This window comes from Neopsephotus bourkii, unplaced genomic scaffold, assembly GCF_033783945.1.
Source record: "Neopsephotus bourkii isolate Nb327-2 ecotype Australia unplaced genomic scaffold, CSIRO-AGI_Nbou_v1 NB_281, whole genome shotgun sequence".
NCBI lineage: Eukaryota > Metazoa > Chordata > Aves > Psittaciformes > Psittacidae > Neopsephotus > Neopsephotus bourkii.
Window position 1 is genome coordinate 1,562,645 of NW_026900790.1, and position 18,030 is coordinate 1,580,674.

The 18,030-nt window shown below is 49.4% G+C and overlaps 1 protein-coding gene across 1 annotated transcript in view; it reads left to right on the forward strand.

Moving 5' to 3' along the window:
• Positions 1 to 7,619: 7,619 nt before the first annotated feature.
• TASOR2 (transcription activation suppressor family member 2) overlaps positions 7,620 to 18,030 on the forward strand; it is a 37,111-nt gene continuing 26,700 nt past the window's right edge. Inside the window, exons 1-4 of the mRNA XM_061346877.1 lie at positions 7,620 to 7,949; positions 15,251 to 15,396; positions 16,933 to 17,028; positions 17,881 to 17,953. Of these exons, the coding sequence (XP_061202861.1) occupies positions 7,922 to 7,949; positions 15,251 to 15,396; positions 16,933 to 17,028; positions 17,881 to 17,953 (343 nt within the window). The 5' untranslated portion in view covers positions 7,620 to 7,921. The remainder of the gene's footprint in view (positions 7,950 to 15,250; positions 15,397 to 16,932; positions 17,029 to 17,880; positions 17,954 to 18,030) is intronic.

The window sequence follows — 18,030 nt, forward strand, 5'->3', positions numbered from 1 at the left end:
TTCCATTCCCAGCTTAAAGACACAAAGACCTGTGTGCCAGCACCATTAACAGAAACACGGACAACAGGGCTGGGAATGTTCTTGGAAAACCATAAACCCTCTCACCTCTTGCCCCAGGATGGGTCCAGGGATGGATTTCAAACCGTAATTCATCTGCCTAGTGCAGAATGGCTGGTAGTGCCAGGTAGAGATGGAAATACTCTGTGGACATGAATATGTCAGCTGCAGTTCAGACAGTGTTGGGGTTAATCAGCTGTAGATAATGAAAGTAGGATACAGGCCATAATATAAAGAGACAAATGCAGACTCTGCTTCAGTTTGACAAGATCAGGAGGAAGTGTTCCTATTTCAAAGCATACCCCTGTACACACAACACCTCAAAGCAAAAGGGTAAGAACAATTTGATCATTCAGAAATTCCTTATCCAGCTTCCAGCAAAGCACTCACTGCCTAAGCTTTCTCCTCTGTACAATATGGATATTAATGATTTAATATCCATGAACTCCACCTTATGGAGAAGTTTAAGCATCACTGAATGGGCTGATGTAGCTCATAGCAGGAGCAACTTTCTTCTCTGAGACCATCCAGCACCCCTTCAGCTTCATCTGGCTCTTGTGCAGGGAGAATGCAGGATCACATGGAAGGAAATAGAGGTTGGAAATAGCACATAGTGGGAAAGAAGTGGGCTTGGAGGAGGATCATGGATACCAAATTATTATCTAGGAGAAAATACTCCACTGTAAATATCACTTAGCTGAACAGGGTAACTTGCCTGCACATGCAGATAGGCTGAAATAAGAGTGGTAGGACCAACTCCAGCTTGACACAAACCAATACCAGCTCTGAAGATAACAATGATTCCAAATGCTCTCTCTGCTTAATTACTATGGGAGTGATTACTGCAAGAGAAGAAAAAGATACTCTGTCCAGGAGATCTGCGCAGTCTTGAACATAGTCTCATTTTGCCATGATCAAATGGTAACTGTTTGGTTATAGAAAGAGTTTGGATCTCCTGGCTCCAGTCCTCTGCCTGGTAAGGGGTAATAAGTAATGTTTAGACTCTCTCTTCAGAGATTGACAGGTTGACATTGCAAAAAATACAGGATAAGCAACAGAAATAATAATTTTTAATAAATACCTCAATAATTGTATTTTTAAAATGGGGGGGAAAAACTTGGAAAAACAAAATCACTTGCTCACCACTGAAAATGTTCATCTGCACTTTGTCACTTTCTTGTCATCTTTGACTCATTTCCTGATGGACCCTGTAGCTGCCTATGCAGTGTGCGGTTTTAAACCCTTGTGAAACCACCGTAAGACAAGCTGGGGTTTGTCAGGGGCTTTTGTAGAGGTTGGTTGGTTGTTTTAACAGCTCTGGTTTCGATTCCACAATGTGGCTGGAGCTATTTGAGTGTTTGTCATCACAACAGCAACAGTAAGGTGGTTTCTTAGGAAGCTGCAAGATGCCAAAATAGCCCCAGAAAAACCAAACATATGAATAAATCAAAGTAGAAACTGAAGATCTCAACTGTGCTTTACTATGGGAGGGGTACACTGCATGAGGAATGGCTGAGGGACCTGGGGGGTTCAGTGTGGAGAAGAGAAGGCTCAGGGGGGACCTGATGGCTGCCTCCAACTGCCTGACAGGAGGATGGAGCCAGGAGGGGCTGGGCTCTGCTCCCAAGGAACAAGGGATGGGACAAGAGGAAACGGCCTCAAGCTGCACCAGGGCAGGTTTAGATGGAGCTGAGGAACAATTCCTGCCCCAGAGGGTGCTCAGGCATTGGAACAGGCTGCCCAGGGCAGGGCTGCAGGCACCGTCCCTGCAAGTGTTCACACACCATGGAGACGGGGACCTAGTGGCGGCCTTGGCAGTGATGGGGTAAAGGTTGGACCTGATGATCTTAAAGTCTTTTCCAACCCAGCTGATTGTATGATTCTATGAGTACACCGTGAGCTAATACCATAGTTCAATGGCAATGAAAATACAACACAATTCCCAGCAAATACAGGAAGAAGCATGTCACCAATGGGCACGCTGTGGAGAGTTACTTGAGATTTCCTTGAAGAGACATAAGACTCCTGACAGTAAGCTTTGAAAAGGTGTTGGGAAGATAGGAAGGAAGATTTGGAGGGAGAAAACCCAATCAGCCATTTCCCTGGCAGGAACAATCCTTCACATTTAATCTCACCTTGGCTGTCACCTGCAGATGTGGAAAGCATGTGGTAAATGTCACACTCATTCTCAGAGAAGCCACACACACATACCATCGTGCTTGAGGCTTCTGTGTCTGTGTAGAGCTAGAGATGGCATTGCTGTGGTCTTTTTGAAGACCTTCCCCTGTTATGGAAAGATATGACAAAATTAAAGGTCTTGGGCAAAACGTGCTTATCTTGCTGCAAGATCCCAAAGAGATCACAGGGGCTTTGCTTGAGTGAAGGATGGAGCAAGTCAGCTTTAAGGGGGTTGACGAATATCTTGACAGCATTGGGGAATAAGGTAGACTTTGGGTCAACTAGTTCCTGACTTTGCATTTCACGCTTCCCCTTGCAGTTTGGTTTGACACTCCTTTACAGAAAATAGAGTAGAGCAGAAGTGAGTGGAACAAACCTCTTTCTGTCCACTAGGATGAAAACAAAAGGGCTCAGACTTCATGGAGCATCCATTTCTGAGCTAGCTGCCTGCTCCCACCACTCCCAGGTGCCCAGAAGGCTTTCCATAAACTTCTCATAGCCTGAACATGACAGCTTTAAAATGAGCTCTGCAGTTTTAATGGGCACACCAGCAGGAATGAGCAAACATAATGGGATACTGAAGAGGTCAAACAAGTCCTCAAGTTCTCCACTTTCTCTTTCAGTTAAGGGCCTGAACCAACACTTCCTAAGTCAAATGGCTCTGAACTTGCTATTTTACCACACAGCACAACACAAGTTCCTCTAACAACAGATGCTAGGGCTTATTTGACCTTGCAGCTTGGCTTGGTGATGCTGCATCGAGGGAGACTTCTGGTTTAGGCTCATTCCTGTTCAAAACCAGGCAGCTTCTGGTCCTGCTCTGCTTCAGACCCTGAAAGCACTGCCTGGGAGGGGAAACTTCATCTTGAAATAGAACCATTGCAACAGAAGTCCATCTCACCTCTTCTCCCTGGTGGAGCCACTTGCCTGTGGTTCCTCTCAGTTTCTGCAGTTGCTCCTCTCTCCTCTGGGCATGTCCAAAGTCTCTGCAGCACAGGAACACCAGGGGTTGCAGACCACTGCTTTCCTAGAAAATAGAATAAACCTGTAGATGAAACCACCACCTTCCTGTCAAATTGGGTTGAAACTGGCTAATGGCTCCAAAAGTTAATGGAAAAGACAGACAGAAATAGCACAACCTCAAACCTTGTTTCCTCAGGACACTTGTTCCCTTTCAAGGCCAGGCTGGATGGGGCTTGGAGCAACCTGGTCTAGTGGAAGGTGTCCCTGTCCATGGCAGGGGGGTGGAACTGGATGATCTCAAGGTCCTTTCCAGCCCAAACCATTATATGATTCTATGACACCAAGGAAAAACCAAACCAATCTCTCACAGTATAAGGAAATAAGAGAAAACCAAGGAGAAACCCAGCGTTTCCACATATCTCAATGTCATCTGCTGTCCCATGATTCACACATGGCAGAAGTGGAGGAGCCTGCAGCTCCCATGCCACCCCACAACTGCAGGCTGTTTGTACACACAGGAGATGGGACTCCTGATGCTGCCCCACGGGGTCAATAATGGTCTCAAACCTCATTATTTGCTTTATGTGATGTCTTTCAGCAGGAGGACATTGCCCTTATCAGCAACTGCTGCTTCCACCTCCCAGTTGACTCATTTCTTTGCAGCTATTGTCTTTCACAGGGTGACTGACAGCATCTGCACCATTCATCTTTTTTGTGAATAAAAGAGGAAACAGATCTTTACATGACTACTTCTTTATTTTAGAAGCAGTGAGTTGGGAGCACGCCAGAACTCCATGAGTCATTCTTTCAAAGAAGCCAGAATAGAGTATTGCCAGGAACTGGTTCCCCACCACAGTTAGATCATGGGCTCTCCTCTTGCACAGACTTCATGTGTCACCACCCAGAAAGGTATGAGACACCAGACAGTGACATAGAATCATAGAATCATCATAGAATCCCAGACTGGTCTGAGTTGGAAAGGACCTTAAAGCTCCTCCAGGTCCAATACCTACCACAGGCAGGGACCCCTTCCACTAGAGCAGCTTGCTCCAAGCCCCTGTGTCCAACCTGGCCTTGAACACTGCCAGGGATGGGGCAGCCACAGCTTCTCTGGGCACCCTGTGCCAGCGCCTCAGCACCCTCACAGGGAAGAGCTTCTGCCTAAGAGCTCAGCTCAGTCTCCCCTATGGCAGGTTCAAGCCGTTCCCCTTCTCCTGTCCCTACAGGCCCTTGTCCAAAGGGTCATGGGAAGCTTCTCCTTACCCCAGACCTCCAAGTCTTCCTCCTCAGGGCTGCTCCCAATCCATTCTCTGTAGTTGTGCTTGGGATTGCCCCAACCCAGAAACTCCAGTTAGAAATGGTCTGACCTCCAGAGGCTTCAGTTACTCTCCCTGGCAAAACAATGCCAAAATTCCCTCAAATTCTTTGTTTTTCTAATAGATGAAATGGGAGTAGATCATTGAGAGGGAGCTCTCAGCAGACATCCTTTGTTTTCTCATCAGAAGCAATTCCTAATACTAAACCACTCATGTTTCATTGTGCAGGTGGCTGAATGGTCCTGCTGTAGGTGGAAACCTGGGCGCTCTGACTGCAGATCTGCTCTTCTCTATGGACACTGCAGAAGCTCAAACCTCTTCTCATATCTCCAGGGTCAAGGTACGGGGTTACACGAGGCTGTTCACCTTACACCCTCTCACAGGGCAACCGAGGACACTGACCCTGCCTGGATATTTCTGTCTCACCTCACATGAGTGCTATGGCATGGGAACACAGAAAGCCTGGTTCCTTACCCCTAGTCTTGCTGTGTTCAGGACCAGCAACACCAGCAAGAATTCCAGTCTCTGATATGTCAGCAGGAGCTACAAAGAACAATGGATGTGGCAAACTGGAGATAGATACATTGCTATGTGGTCAGAGCATGAGGCTATCAATACTGCCCTTGCTGACTGTAGGACACCAGAAAAATCACTCTTTCACTGGGTAGCAGCACTTTGCACTCTCTGCTTAGCATGGGTGAAATATCTGTAATGGCATGTTACTGACCTGCAGCACTGCTTTGGGTAATAAGTGACTTATAAGTGAGTTTTCACACTGTCCTCTTGTTGGTCTTTCTCCTTTTGAACTCTGTTTGCCAGTGTATCCTGCTAAGGCTGCGACTATCCAGCATGTGTTAATACACCCAATGAGGTCAGCAGTGCTAAACTACAGCCTGTGCAGTGTGGAGATGAATACAGAGACACCCAAATGGATTGAGAATCAGCTTTTCCATGGATTTATTAGCTCAGCTGGGTGACTGTGCAGTGTGTCCATGTGTGGACACAGCACCATGGATCTCATAGCTAAAAGCACCTGAAATCCCACTCCAAGCACCCACCGGACTCATTGCCTGGCACAGAAGCACGTGCAGTCATGCTGCACAACTGTTGACCCATCATTCAGCACACTGTGTTCCTACAACCCCTTGTGTAAGAAATTGGGTAAGCCCAGATCACCCTGTTCCCTGCTCCAACATCTGTTGCAATAGTGATTGTTTGCAGCATTCACATCCCTGAGAAGTTCCTGAGCCTGTTGAACCCAAAACATTATCACCCATTCCTACTGTTCCATGTAGGGTCCAACAATGTCACAAGAAGGCAACTCAGAGCCACCAACAGAGACTGTATCATACAATTACAAGTTGGTTTGGGTTGGAAGGGACCTTAAAGCTCACCCAGTTCAAACCCCCTGCCACGGGCAGGGACCCCTTCCACTGGAGCAGCTTGCTCCAAGCCCCTGTGTCCAACCTGGCCTTGAACACTGCCAGGGATGGGGCAGCCACAGCTTCTCTGGGCACCCTGTGCCAGCGCCTCAGCACCCTCACAGGGAAGAGCTTCTGCCTAAGAGCTCAGCTCAGTCTCCCCTGTTTCAGTTGAAAGCCATTACCCATTTTCCTATGACTCTTATGTCCCTTGGATCAACATTAAAAGGGTCTGGAGCACAGGTGATGCTCTCCTCTATCCTCCCATCAGAGGAAGTGGTTTAGGAAGGAGGAGACAACCTATAGGATTCATTTGAGCAAGTGAGAGCTTTAAACTAGACTTAGTGGAGAAAGGGGTGGAGTTTTAAGCAATGGGGAAGAGCCAGGGGCTGTTGATGCATTAGGAACCAATGAGGGAACACCAGTGAAACACCTCAGAGGAATTAGGGCACGTCTAAAAGGGTGTTGAGGTTGACAGCCCACCTCAAGTGCCTGTATACCAGTGCACACAGCATCGGTAACAGGGGGGAGCTGGAAACCATTGTGCAGCTAGAAAGCTGCAATCTGATCAATAAGTTTGTTCAATATATAAAGGGAGATTGTCAGAAGGATGGAGAGAGACTTTTTACCAAGGTCTGTAGTGACAGGACATGGGGTGATGGATTCAAGCTGAAACAGGGAAGTTCAGGTTGGAGATAAGGCAGAAGCTCTTCCCTGTGAGGGTGCTGAGGCGCTGGCACAGGGTGCCCAGAGAAGCTGTGGCTGCCCCATCCCTGGCAGTGTTCAAGGCCAGGTTGGACACAGGGGCTTGGAGCAAGCTGCTCCAGTGGTTTACATGCCGGTCGGATCCAGATTCCAGGTAGTGGAGTGAAACTGGGTTATTGATGTACTCTTTTTGCTTCAACATCCCCTCTCCATTCCTGGAACAAACACTTCCATGTTTCCAGCACAAATCCCAGGCTATCTGTGCAGAACACCCTGGAGGAAAACCTGTTTAACAGGGGTGATGGAGCAACCCCACTGCATGGGGCTGCTGCTGGGAAGGGGCCTGGAACCACCCCATGTGGGGCCCCAGGGGTACCCCAGCCCTGAAGGGGCAAGGGGACAGGGGTGAGGCTGAGGAATGAAGAGAGACACTGAGGTAAGGGCTATGGAAAGGGGGTGAGAAGATGAGTGAAGGGGGCAGAAGGGCTAAAGAAAGGATGGAGAAGGCCATGACAGAAGACAGAGGGAAAAGCCAGAGGAATGGATTGAGTGAGGCAGGGAAGAGGGTGCAGGAGGACTGATGGAAGGTCCAAAACAAGGGGCTGAGAGAAGACAGAGGGGGAAGGATTGAGGTGAGGGACCCAGGGCATGATGTGAGGGGTGACATAAAGAGGATATGAGGGAAGGGGGCAGATGGGAGAAGGCTGTGAAGGAATCAGCAAAAGGGTTGAAGCTGGACTGAGAAAAGGCACTAAGGGGAAAGGACCAAGGTGAGAAAAGGAGCCCTGGCCATGATGTGAAGGGATGAAAGAAGCGGTTGAGGGACTGAGGGAAGGTCCCAGACAAGGAACGGAGGGCACTGAGAGGGAAGGCCCAGGGCAGGAGGTGAAGACTGAGGGAAGGAGGGAAGAGCCGCTCAAGCCCAGCGGTCACCACCGGGAAGAGGAAGCAACCGGAAGAGGAAGGGGAAAGGGAAGGGGAAGCCAAGGCCGCCCCGCGCTCTCTTTCCGGGTCAGTTTTCACTTTCTGTTCCCCCCCACCCCCGGCCCCGGCCCTGCCTCCTCGGCGGCTCCGGATTCACTTCCTGGGGCTGGCGGATGGCGGCGGCCGGCACCGCTCCCGCTCCGCATCGCCTCAGCCCGCAGCGCGCCCGCCCGGCCCGGTAGCGCCGCGCCCTCCCGGGGTACCCGCCGGGAGCGGAGCCGCGCCGAGGGCCGGGCCGGGCGGCATGCGGGAGGCCTGAGGGGGCCGGGGCGGCGGGTGAGCGGCGAGCAGCGAGCCATGGGCGAGCGGCGGGGCGGCGGGACCGGTAAGCGCGATGTGGGGAGGGCGGCTCCGTCACACCCGTGGTGTAAGGGGCAGAGGCCGAGCCGGTTTTCCGGCTCATAGAGCTGGATGGGGGTGCCCGCTCCTCGTAGGCACTGGTTGGAGGCACCATTCCCGAGCCCCTCGGTGCCTTAGGACACATAGAAAGAGCTCTTGTGTCTCATTCCGACTCGCTGACGGGGGACACGTTGGCTTTTCCAAGCTGCCATTTGCGGCAGTAGGTGATTTTGGAGCACGGAATCAGACTCTACAACCCTGAGAGAGAGTTACAAAGCGGGTTTTCCTCATAGCAATTCCATCTGGGAGAGCCGTGCTGTTTGTGGCTGTGCATGCTTTCGGTCTGTCCTCTGGGAGCCGTACTGTTCAATGCAGGTGCCCTTCAGGAGCAGGAGGTGGAAATGCAAGCAGATGGGATGTGCTGGGGCCGGCGTGGGGAGGTGAAGGCTGGAAAGCTTCTGCTGCCCGGTTGGAGTAAGAGCATTGAGCTGCAGGGCTGGAAATTGGCTTTAGAAGAGGCAGGAGAGTGGAATTTTATGCCCTGGTCCTGTTATGTTCTGCTCCTAGATCGTCCATAAGAGCAGCGCTTGCCAAGCTGCAGGTCCGCGCTTCTTAAGGGAGGATAATCTGAGACAGACGAAGCAAGCAAGAGGGTGGATGGCACAAAAGTAGTTGTAAAACACGTTCCTTACTGCAGGGAGCAAAGGGAACGGGCAGGAAAGCCTGTCTAGCCCCGAAGGATCAGCGTGCAGTGCTCGTTGTGGGTGCTGGGTGACGCTGTGCTCTGGGGGATGGGATTTGGAACACAAAGCACATGGTTTTGCCCCAAGGGTCTGGTCAAAGTGGATGTATCTTAGTGGATACCAGTGCTTGTAAGAGACTGGTAATGGGTAAGGAGGCAAATATAGGGCTCTAGCTGTCCTGTGGGTGAGTCTGGAAAGCACTGATGTGCACTTGGAGTGATTTGTTAGACGCAGTTAAATGTCTGGTTTCACACAGATTGCTGCTTTGCAATCACAAACTCCTTTTAACAGAAAATTCCCTCTCTGCTCCCTAACCTTTTCAATTAGCTGTTATAACCACGCTGATGGAGCTCCATTCTGAATGACTATCTTTAGCCTTAAACCTGGCAGTTCTGGCCCTGTTTGGGGTGTGGTGGTATCTTTTCCAGCCTCTTGGCTTGATGTATTTAAAACACTTCCATAGGGAGACAAGGTGATTGCTGCTAAGCTGGAAAACCCGAATGCTGGAGTATATTTGAAGTGACCTCTGGGATCAGGCAGCAGATCAGTCACCTGTGGGGCTTTCAATTTGTCTTTGATGCTGCTGCTCCTACATGGTCCCTTCCTCATCTTGCTGCTTTTCCATCTCTGCTCTGGTAAGAAGTGTCAGTACCTGCCTAGACTAGAGGCTGTGTGACCTAGCTGAAACTGAGTTTAACACAGTTTGGTCTGGTTTTAGTGTTCCTCTTAAAGCTGGTGGGTTTGGTGGTAGCAGAGCTAGCTGAAGTGTTCCCCATCCCCAAATACCCACCCCAACATCCACATCCCACCCGACTTGGAGCTGTGTTGGTAGAAGTCCTCGTGGAGCCGTGCAGAAGTCCACATTGCTGAATCTTTCTGCATTAAAAATAGCCTCTTTTACTGTATTTTCTGCTGTAGCTTGCTGGGTTTCTTCATTACACAGCCCCAGCTGTGCCAGGAGGGGAAGAGGAGGAGAATTAGGATGAAGGCTTATGTAAGTCACTGTAGCCACCCAAACCGCATGTGGAATTACAGCTTTGGTGGAATGGGCTGGTTTTATTACATGAAATACAATACGCTGGCCACTCTGGCAGCTGCCAAAGTGACCAAGTGATTATTCTTGCTTAGAATCACTTTGAGACAAGGAAATGAAATATTTGTCATTTTTGGTAAATGCTGGGTTTTGCACGGTTTGGCTTTTCAGATTTAGTTTGGGGTTTTGTTTTGATGGTGAGATAACCACCCGCTAGTTCCAAGGGCTGTCTGGAGTCAGAACATGGGGATTTTAGTACTTGGACCTGGTTCTGGTTTTATTTGAAGCAATGAATGTGTCTTGGTCGTTTCCACAGCCAAAGGGTCCACAGAGTGTGCTTAGAGCTCTATTGCCATATCAAGCAGAGCAAGAGAGTGGAGGAGATAAAGTCAGTGCTGAGAGGAAAGCATCTGTAGTGAGAGCAGAAGCAATGCAACAGTCAATGCCTAAGGAATGCTCTGTCTCTGCCTGGGAGGTTTTCAGTCTTGCTTAAAGGCATAAGGAGTAAGTAAGCAGTGTGGAGGAATGCAGCTGCAGGATTTCAAGCAGGAAACTGTTTTCCTGCTTTCTCCAGCTGCCAACAGGTTGGTTTTATTCCCAAATGGAGGAGCTCTGCCTTAAGGAGGTTGTTTTTTAGCACATGAACTATTGCTGTTGCTCTTATAACGCTGGCTGCGTGTTGGAAGACTCTGAATATCTCCATGTTGCATGGGCTTTTCCTCCAGGACATCCCAAGCATTGAGTTTTCAGCATTCCAGAATGCAGCAGATGAGCTGCAGCTCACGTGGCATCAGGCTGATCTTTCTTGGAAGGGCTAGATGTGGCTGTGCAGGTGCTGTGTGGTTGGTGGGGTTTCAACATGTGGGTTTCAATGTAGCATCTGTGGGCTGTGCACAAGGAATCCTCAAAACATAACCTGGCAAAGGCAAAGCTGTCATCAGTGGGTTTTATTTTGCTTTGCACAGGTCTGCAACTCACCCACAAGGTCAAGTCTGACAGTCATAGGCCATTGCAGCTACTGTGCTATCATGGAGAGTCACTTGACTGGGTGGCTTTGGAAAGGAAGGGTTATCTTTAGCTCTCTGAGTGCTAAAATAGAGTCACAGAGTGATTGGAATTGAAAGGGACCTTAAAGCTCCTCCAGTTCCAACCCCTGCCACGGGCAGGGACCCCTTCCACTGGAGCAGCTTGCTCCAAGCCCCTGTGTCCAACCTGGCCTTGAACACTGCCAGGGATGGGGCAGCCACAGCTTCTCTGGGCACCCTGTGCCAGCGCCTCAGCACCCTCACAGGGAAGAGCTTCTGCCTAAGAGCTCATCTCAGTCTCCCCTCGGGCAGGTTCAAGCCATTCCCCTTGGCCTGTCCCTACAGGCCCTTGTCCCAAGCCCTCTCCAGCTTTCCTGCAGCCCCTTTAGGCACTGGAGCTGCTCTAAGGTCTCCCCTTCAGGAGCCTTCTCTTCTCCAGGCTGCCCCAGCCCAGCTCTCTCAGCCTGGCTCCAGAGCAGAGCTGCTCCAGCCCTCGCAGCATCTCCATGGCCTCCCCTGCACTTGCTCCAACAGCTCCACGTCCCTCTTGTGCTGCTGCCGCAGAGCTGGATCAGGGCTGCAGGGGGGTCTCCCCAGAGCACAGCAGAAGGGCAGGATCCCCTCCCTGAGCTGCTGCTCACGCTCTGGGGGTGCAGCCCAGCACACGGGGGGGGGTTCTGGGCTCAAGCACACACTGAAGCTGGGTCATGGAGAGCCCAAGACCCTCACCCAATGCCCCCAAGTCCTTCTCCTCAGGGCTGTTCTCAGTTAACAGAGTACCAGTGCTGGTGCTTTATTTGGGAAGACTCAGTGCAGACACCTGCAGCTCAATGAATTCACAGCAGGGGCAACCTGTATAAGATGATAGAAGAAGGGAGCTGCAGGAGGATGGGGCTTTTGAGGAGCATCTTCTGAGATGAACAGCAGCAACAACTGCCATTGCAATTAATTAATGAGGGACAACCTGTAACAGCCACATCCTCGAGTACATGAGCAGCAGGAAGCAACAGGAGAGAGGTTATGAAATCTAAGAGATGTTACTTGGAAGGTTTCTCTGGTGTAGGGCTCCTACTGGAATTAGATTTTCCACCAACATCAGATTGGGGCAGCTGTGGCTTTTGGGGACCCCCACCTCTGTGACCTGAGGTTGCATCACCTTCCAAGGGGGAAAATCCATCCTCTTGTCCCATCTGAACCTCCCAAGCTGCACCTTCAGGTTTTTTCCCTTACTTTTTCCATCTGCTGGTGGCAGAGGAGAGGCTCCATCATCTGTGTAATTCTCCATCAGGGAGCTGCAGGCTGCAGTTGGATCTCCTGTGCTTCTTCCCCTCAGGCTACACAAGCCCATCTCCCTGGTCTCAGTGCAATTAGGTATGGTCTTGCTGGGGCTGCATAGGAATTTTGGGCACAGGTTGAAACAGCCTCGTTTACTGACATTTCTTACACACAGGGCTGTTTTTACACCATGTAGGAACAAAACCTCTACCTGTAAGGAAACCCGTAATGTTTTCTCCTCAACCAACCAGGCACCTTCAGATGTTGCTGTGAGATTACATCTGTGTTGGCAGAGCTCAACCGGAGCTGTCTGTGTAGATTGCCTGTCCTCTGGTAGCTCTCCTGTTGGTGCCAGGGGTTCCCTGCATTGCCTGACTCCTAAACGTGATCTAAATGAATTCTGGCAGTCTGATGCTGAGTTGTGAAGCATTACAAAAGCTCCTGCAGCCTGGATATCTGCACTCCTAGGCTGCCTGATGCCAGAGGTCACTTGAAATGCACTCCAGCATCCAGGTTTTCCAGCTTAGCAGCAATCACCTTGTCTCCCTACGGAAGTGTTTTAAGTACATCAAACCAAGAGGCTGCAAAAGATACTGCCTCACCCCAAACAGGGACAGATCTCCCAGGTTTAAGGCTAAAGATAGTAATTTAGGAGAATGGAGCTCCATAAACAAGGTTATAACAGCTAATTTCAAAGGTTAGGAAGATGTGCCATCCAAAACTTCCCCTTCTACCTTGGAATTTGGATGCTTGGTTCTTCTGGGGGAAATAGTTCCACAGTTATGAGAGCTCTTGAACCTCCATGTGAGGCAACCACTCTCACACAAGGAAACATCCCTGGCAGAGAGGTCCTTTGTAATCATAGAATCGACAAGGTAGGAAAAGACCTTTAAGACCATCAATGGTCTGTTCCAGTGCCTGGAGCAGTTGCAAGGTGATTGACTCACTAAGCTGCTGGGCTGGTCCATGAAAGCACCTCTTGGAGTGAGAGATGGGTCCTACCATAGTCATGCTAATGTGGCACTGGGTATCTGTTGTCTTATTCTGTCAGCCTGGCTCTGCTTGTGGTGGAGTAGGGGTGAAACCTGGTGCTGATTTAATGGGCTGTCCCAGCTAAGACCAAAGATCCACCTTGGCTGGTATCACCTCCAGGGGTGACCTGGAATAGGTCAGGAAAAGCATATGAACAAAGGTACAGCACTCTTTCATCTGAAAGCTCATGCAGGTTTGTGGCTCAGGAGCTTCCTGAGGAGGAGGTGGGATCTTTACATTCAGTAGGTTGATTTTTCTACCCCCATAAAGCTGATTTTTTAACTCATCTGCAGCATCCCATGGTGGCACCTTCAGAAAATGCTAGTTCTTGTTAGTAGCTCTCCAGACATCCAATGGTAGAACCTGCTCCATCTTTTCCATCCCTAGTGGGAGGTCTTTTCCCCTTTCATTTACCAACAGTTCGCTCATCTCTGCAAATGCCTCCATCATCCCACCTCTCTCTCAGCCTTTCCTCATACTTTCAGCATTGGCAAATGGTGTTAATAGCTGCAAAGGAGACGGTGTGCTCCCTTGCTATCAGCGTTTATCTCATGTATTCCTCTATTACTGCAGCAACTTTGATAGGTTTTTTCCCCATTTGGACTTTCATTTGTACCCTGCAGCTGAATTTGCAGGGAGGAGCAAATGGTTGAGTTTTCACATGCAAAATTGCTGGCTCTGTTGCATTTCCAAGAGCTTGCAGGCTTTCACCCCTGAAAGATAGCGAATATCCGATGCTTTTGCTGATTTAACACCTCATATCCTCAGCATGCGCTCTGTGCCCAGTGGGGTTTAACTTCAGGATCTCTCTTTATCATCTTGGTGTCTCACATATTCAGTATGGAAACAACTGGCTCCCAGCTCACACATTTAGATGTGGCCTTTCTCATGTTCCAAGACCCCAAACTTGAGGATGCAGAGCTGCGAGATGCTGTCAGGAGCAGAACATCTCACCCTGAAAAGTGAGATGGTTTGGAGCAGTAGCTGTGAAATTAAATAGCTCCCATTGCAGTCCTGTGCTTTGGGGACATGAGGAGCAGTCAGAGCTGGGCTTGTTTAGGCTGGTGGAGGAGATCACAGAATCCCAAACTGGTTTGTGTTGGAAGGGACCTTAAAGCTCATCCAGTCCCAACGCCTGCCACACGCAGGGACCCCTTCCACTAGAGCAGCTTGCTCCAAGCCCCTGTGTCCAACCTGGCCTTGAGCACTGCCAGGGATGGGGCAGCCACAGCTTCTCTGGGCACCCTGTGCCAGCGCCTCAGCACCCTCACAGGGAAGAGCTTCTGCCTAAGAGCTCATCTCAGTCTCCCCTCGGGCAGGATCAAGCCATTCCCCTTGGCCTATCACTGTTTATGGGCCAGAAGAAACAAACTTTCTCAATGTGTTCGTATTGCAAACACAGCTTGAAACTTGGAATCTCATAGCTCATGAATAGCAATAAAGGCTTTTAAATGTGCTGCAGGGACTGAGCCCAGGATTTCTTGTGTTTCTAAGTGGCTACTTCATTTACTATTTGGATTTTAACATCTGAATGGCTTTTTTGCTTTGTTTCTCCTTCCACATTTCATTTGTCAACTGCTTTGGGACCTCTTCGGGGTGAGATGCTGTTGGGAGTGGTTTTACTGGGATGCTTGGAATTAATCTGGAGAGAGTTTGGGCTTTCAGAAGGCTGTGTCTGTTGAGGCTTTGAGGGAAGGTTTGTTCCTGTGGCATTGAAAACCACATTCACTCAAGACCTGAAGCTCTTTAGAGTCAAACTGATAACCCCAAGAAACTGAGTGTGCACTGAGATTTTAGACATCAACTCTCACATGAAAAGAGCACACAATGAATCTAAGTAACTTTAACACAAGAGAAACCCCTGTTCTGTTCAGCTTTACCACCAGGCTTTGCTTCTGGCAGTTCCTACTGATTTCTTGGGGTTTTTTTTTGTGTTGCAAAGGGCTTAGTGGCAAACTGGGAGCTGGAATTCCTCCTGCTGAAAGGTAGTTTAACCTGCAGACAAAAACTTGGGGCTTGCATGCCTGGAGGGGAGCCAGAGCTGCTCAGTGGAGCTCTGAGCTTGTTAAGTGAGGTCTGAGCGCTGTAAATCACACTCAGCTGCCTCTGCTGAGCCTCACATTGCTCTAGGGATGCCCAGAGTTAATATTTGTACCTGCGTTTTGCTGCTTTACTCCAGGTTTGAATCCAGAGTCGGAAGAGTCGAGTTCCCTATTGCAGACAGCGGTTTCAGTGCTGCAGAGCTCCTACTTGGACTCCACATCTCAGAATGGGTTTCTTTACAGCCAAGCAATCCTGGTGGAAAATGATGTTTTCCTAAGGGAGGTAAGACTGGGGAGTAAGGAGGGTGGTTTTTTGGGAGCTGCAGTGCCTGGAAATGCTGGTTTATTGGCAGGTATGTCTTTCTTTTGCAGCATAGGGCTGACCTGGGGCCTCCCAGAGTTGCATCTCCAGTTCCTGGCTGAAGGGAGCCTTTTCTTTCCTTTCTTTCACTTCCTTCCCAATCTGATCAGCAGTCAAAGACCCCTTAAGCCAGGGTAGTCATTCAGCAGCACTTCTGGAGAAGGCCTTCAGGGCAGGCTGAAGTCCTGGTTTGATTCCTGGCTGGAGGGCTTTGATGTTATTGTTATGCTGATTGACACTGAGGCAGATTTCCTGGTGCTGTTTCTTTTGTCTGCCATCACCCGTGTGCAGGCACCAGTTTTAACCCCATTTCTCTTTCTCCAGCTGCAGTGAGTGTGTACAGAATCACTTCTAAAACGCTTTCATCCTGCTGTCTTAGAATCATAGCATCAGCGACTGGTTTGTGTTGGAAGGGACCTTAAAGCTCACCCAGTTCCAACCCCTGCCACAGGCAGGGACCCCTTCCACTAGAGCAGCTTGCTCCAAGCCCCTGTGTCCAGCCTGGCCTTGAACACTGCCAGGGATGGGGCACTGGTGTGGAAGACAGGCTGCATTCTCTGGGGAGACCACACTGCTTGTTGTCATGAGTTAAATACAGCATAGACATTCTGGCTGCCTAAATCTGGGATTATCACTGTGGAGCTGGATAAAAAACTGGGAAAACAGGTATCAAGTAATTTGTTGATTTGCCTGAGTTCTAAAGCCAAAATAACCAAAGCTGTGATGAGTTTGGTTTTTTCTCATCTTCTGACCCTATCTAAAAATGTTCTTGTATTTCTACAACTTCTGTTAAAGCCCCAGATCCTCCTGAACTACACCCAGCTCTGTTGCTCCCATGGTGTTCTCCACTGTTTGCCCAGGGAACGTGCTCTGCTTTCATTATCAGACAAAAGAAATCAGAACAATGTGTTATTTGGCTGTAGCCAAACTCTCTGATCTGTAGTCTCATGATAGTCTCTAGTCATCTATTTTTGATGAGCAGAGGGAGAAGTGTCAACAAGCGTCTCCCCTTCTGGAGGCATCTTCTCCATGGTTGAGATGATTTTGTCTTCTGATGGCTTTATCTGGCTGCTAAATGTGATGCTCTACAGGCCCACATGCTGCTCAGTGAAACCAGCTCCCCAGTAGCCAACTGGGCAAGAGGGACAAGGTGCATTAAGACTGGACTTCCCGGGGATGAGCACAGTGTGACACCACAAAACTGGATGTGCCTGCTGTCCCATGGAGGACATTGAATGTATTCTCTGGGGACAGAGGCAGGGACAGATGGACTGACTGCACATGGATTGGGGTCCTGGTGGTGGGAGACTGGATGTACTTGAGGATGCTCTGGGGAGGGAAAGCTGTGTGGGCACCTGGCTGGAGGTGCATGGGTCACACTGTGCTCACACCAAGAACTCACGTCATTTGGCTTTGGTATGAATGGACTAGAGCAAAGTGTTGTTGTGTCTTCTGCAGCTCAAAGCTTTTGCCCAAGCAAAGGAAGCTGCTGGGTACAGCCAGGAGGAGCTGGAGGAGACCTTTGCCTTTCTCCTGTTTGATAATGAAGAAGAGGTAACCTGAATATTTATTCAGCTTAAGTTTGATGCAAAAGTGCCTGTATGTGCCTGTCCCAAGCCCCTCTCCAGCTTTCCTGGAGCCCCTTTAGGCACTGGAGCTGCTCTAAGGTCTCCTCTAAGGAGCCTTCTCTTCTCCAGCTCTCAGCCTTTCAGCCTTTTGCTGCTTGAAGTTTAGCCCAGCTTGTGCCTGAGCTCCTTGTACAGCCCATGGGAAAGAGGGAGCTCTCTGGAGGACCTCATTTAATGCAGGGATCTCAAAGGCTTGGGCCAAATTGCTCTCTGGATGTCCCTGTTGTTCAGAGGAGAAGCCCTGTGGGCTGGTCTAAGCTAGACACTTGCTAGTATCTAGCCTAAGCTAGTGTCTAGTCTAAGCTAGACACTTCTAGGAGGCAGGAGTTAGGTGTGATGAGTGCCCCATGTTGCTTATAAAGGGACTGACAACAGCTTCCCTGGTTTGCTTTTAGTTCTCGCCCATTATGAGTTCAAACAGCTCCTTTTGTCCCTCTTTGGTCAATATATATTTGGACTTTGCACACTTTGAATCTGCTTTTTTTCCCCAGATTTCTCTAAGCTTTTGCACCCATGGAGCTCTTCTGTAACAACACTTGATAAATAGAAGCATTTAGTAGCTGAAACAGCACATTTTCTTCCTGTTTGTTCTACCTATGGACATTGGGTTTCATTTCCTTTCTACCACAGATGTTTTGGGGCTGTAATGACCTGTGATTGACTTGAAGCGTCTTTTCCCCTTGCATGTATTTTGCCAACTGTTGTGCTGCAGATTTTGGCAGCTGTGTCCCTTAGCTTTGGAAATAGATGGTAAAAGAGGCTGTTTCTTCTTTTGAAGGCAAAAGAAGTGTGTCAGACAGGCCTGCGTGTGAACAGCAGCTCCATTTCCATACTTGGTGACCCAGCCAAAGGTAAGAGTTCCCTGCACAGAACCAAGAGACATGTTCCCTCTTCTGGGGGACATTGACTCCTTTAAAACCAAAATCAA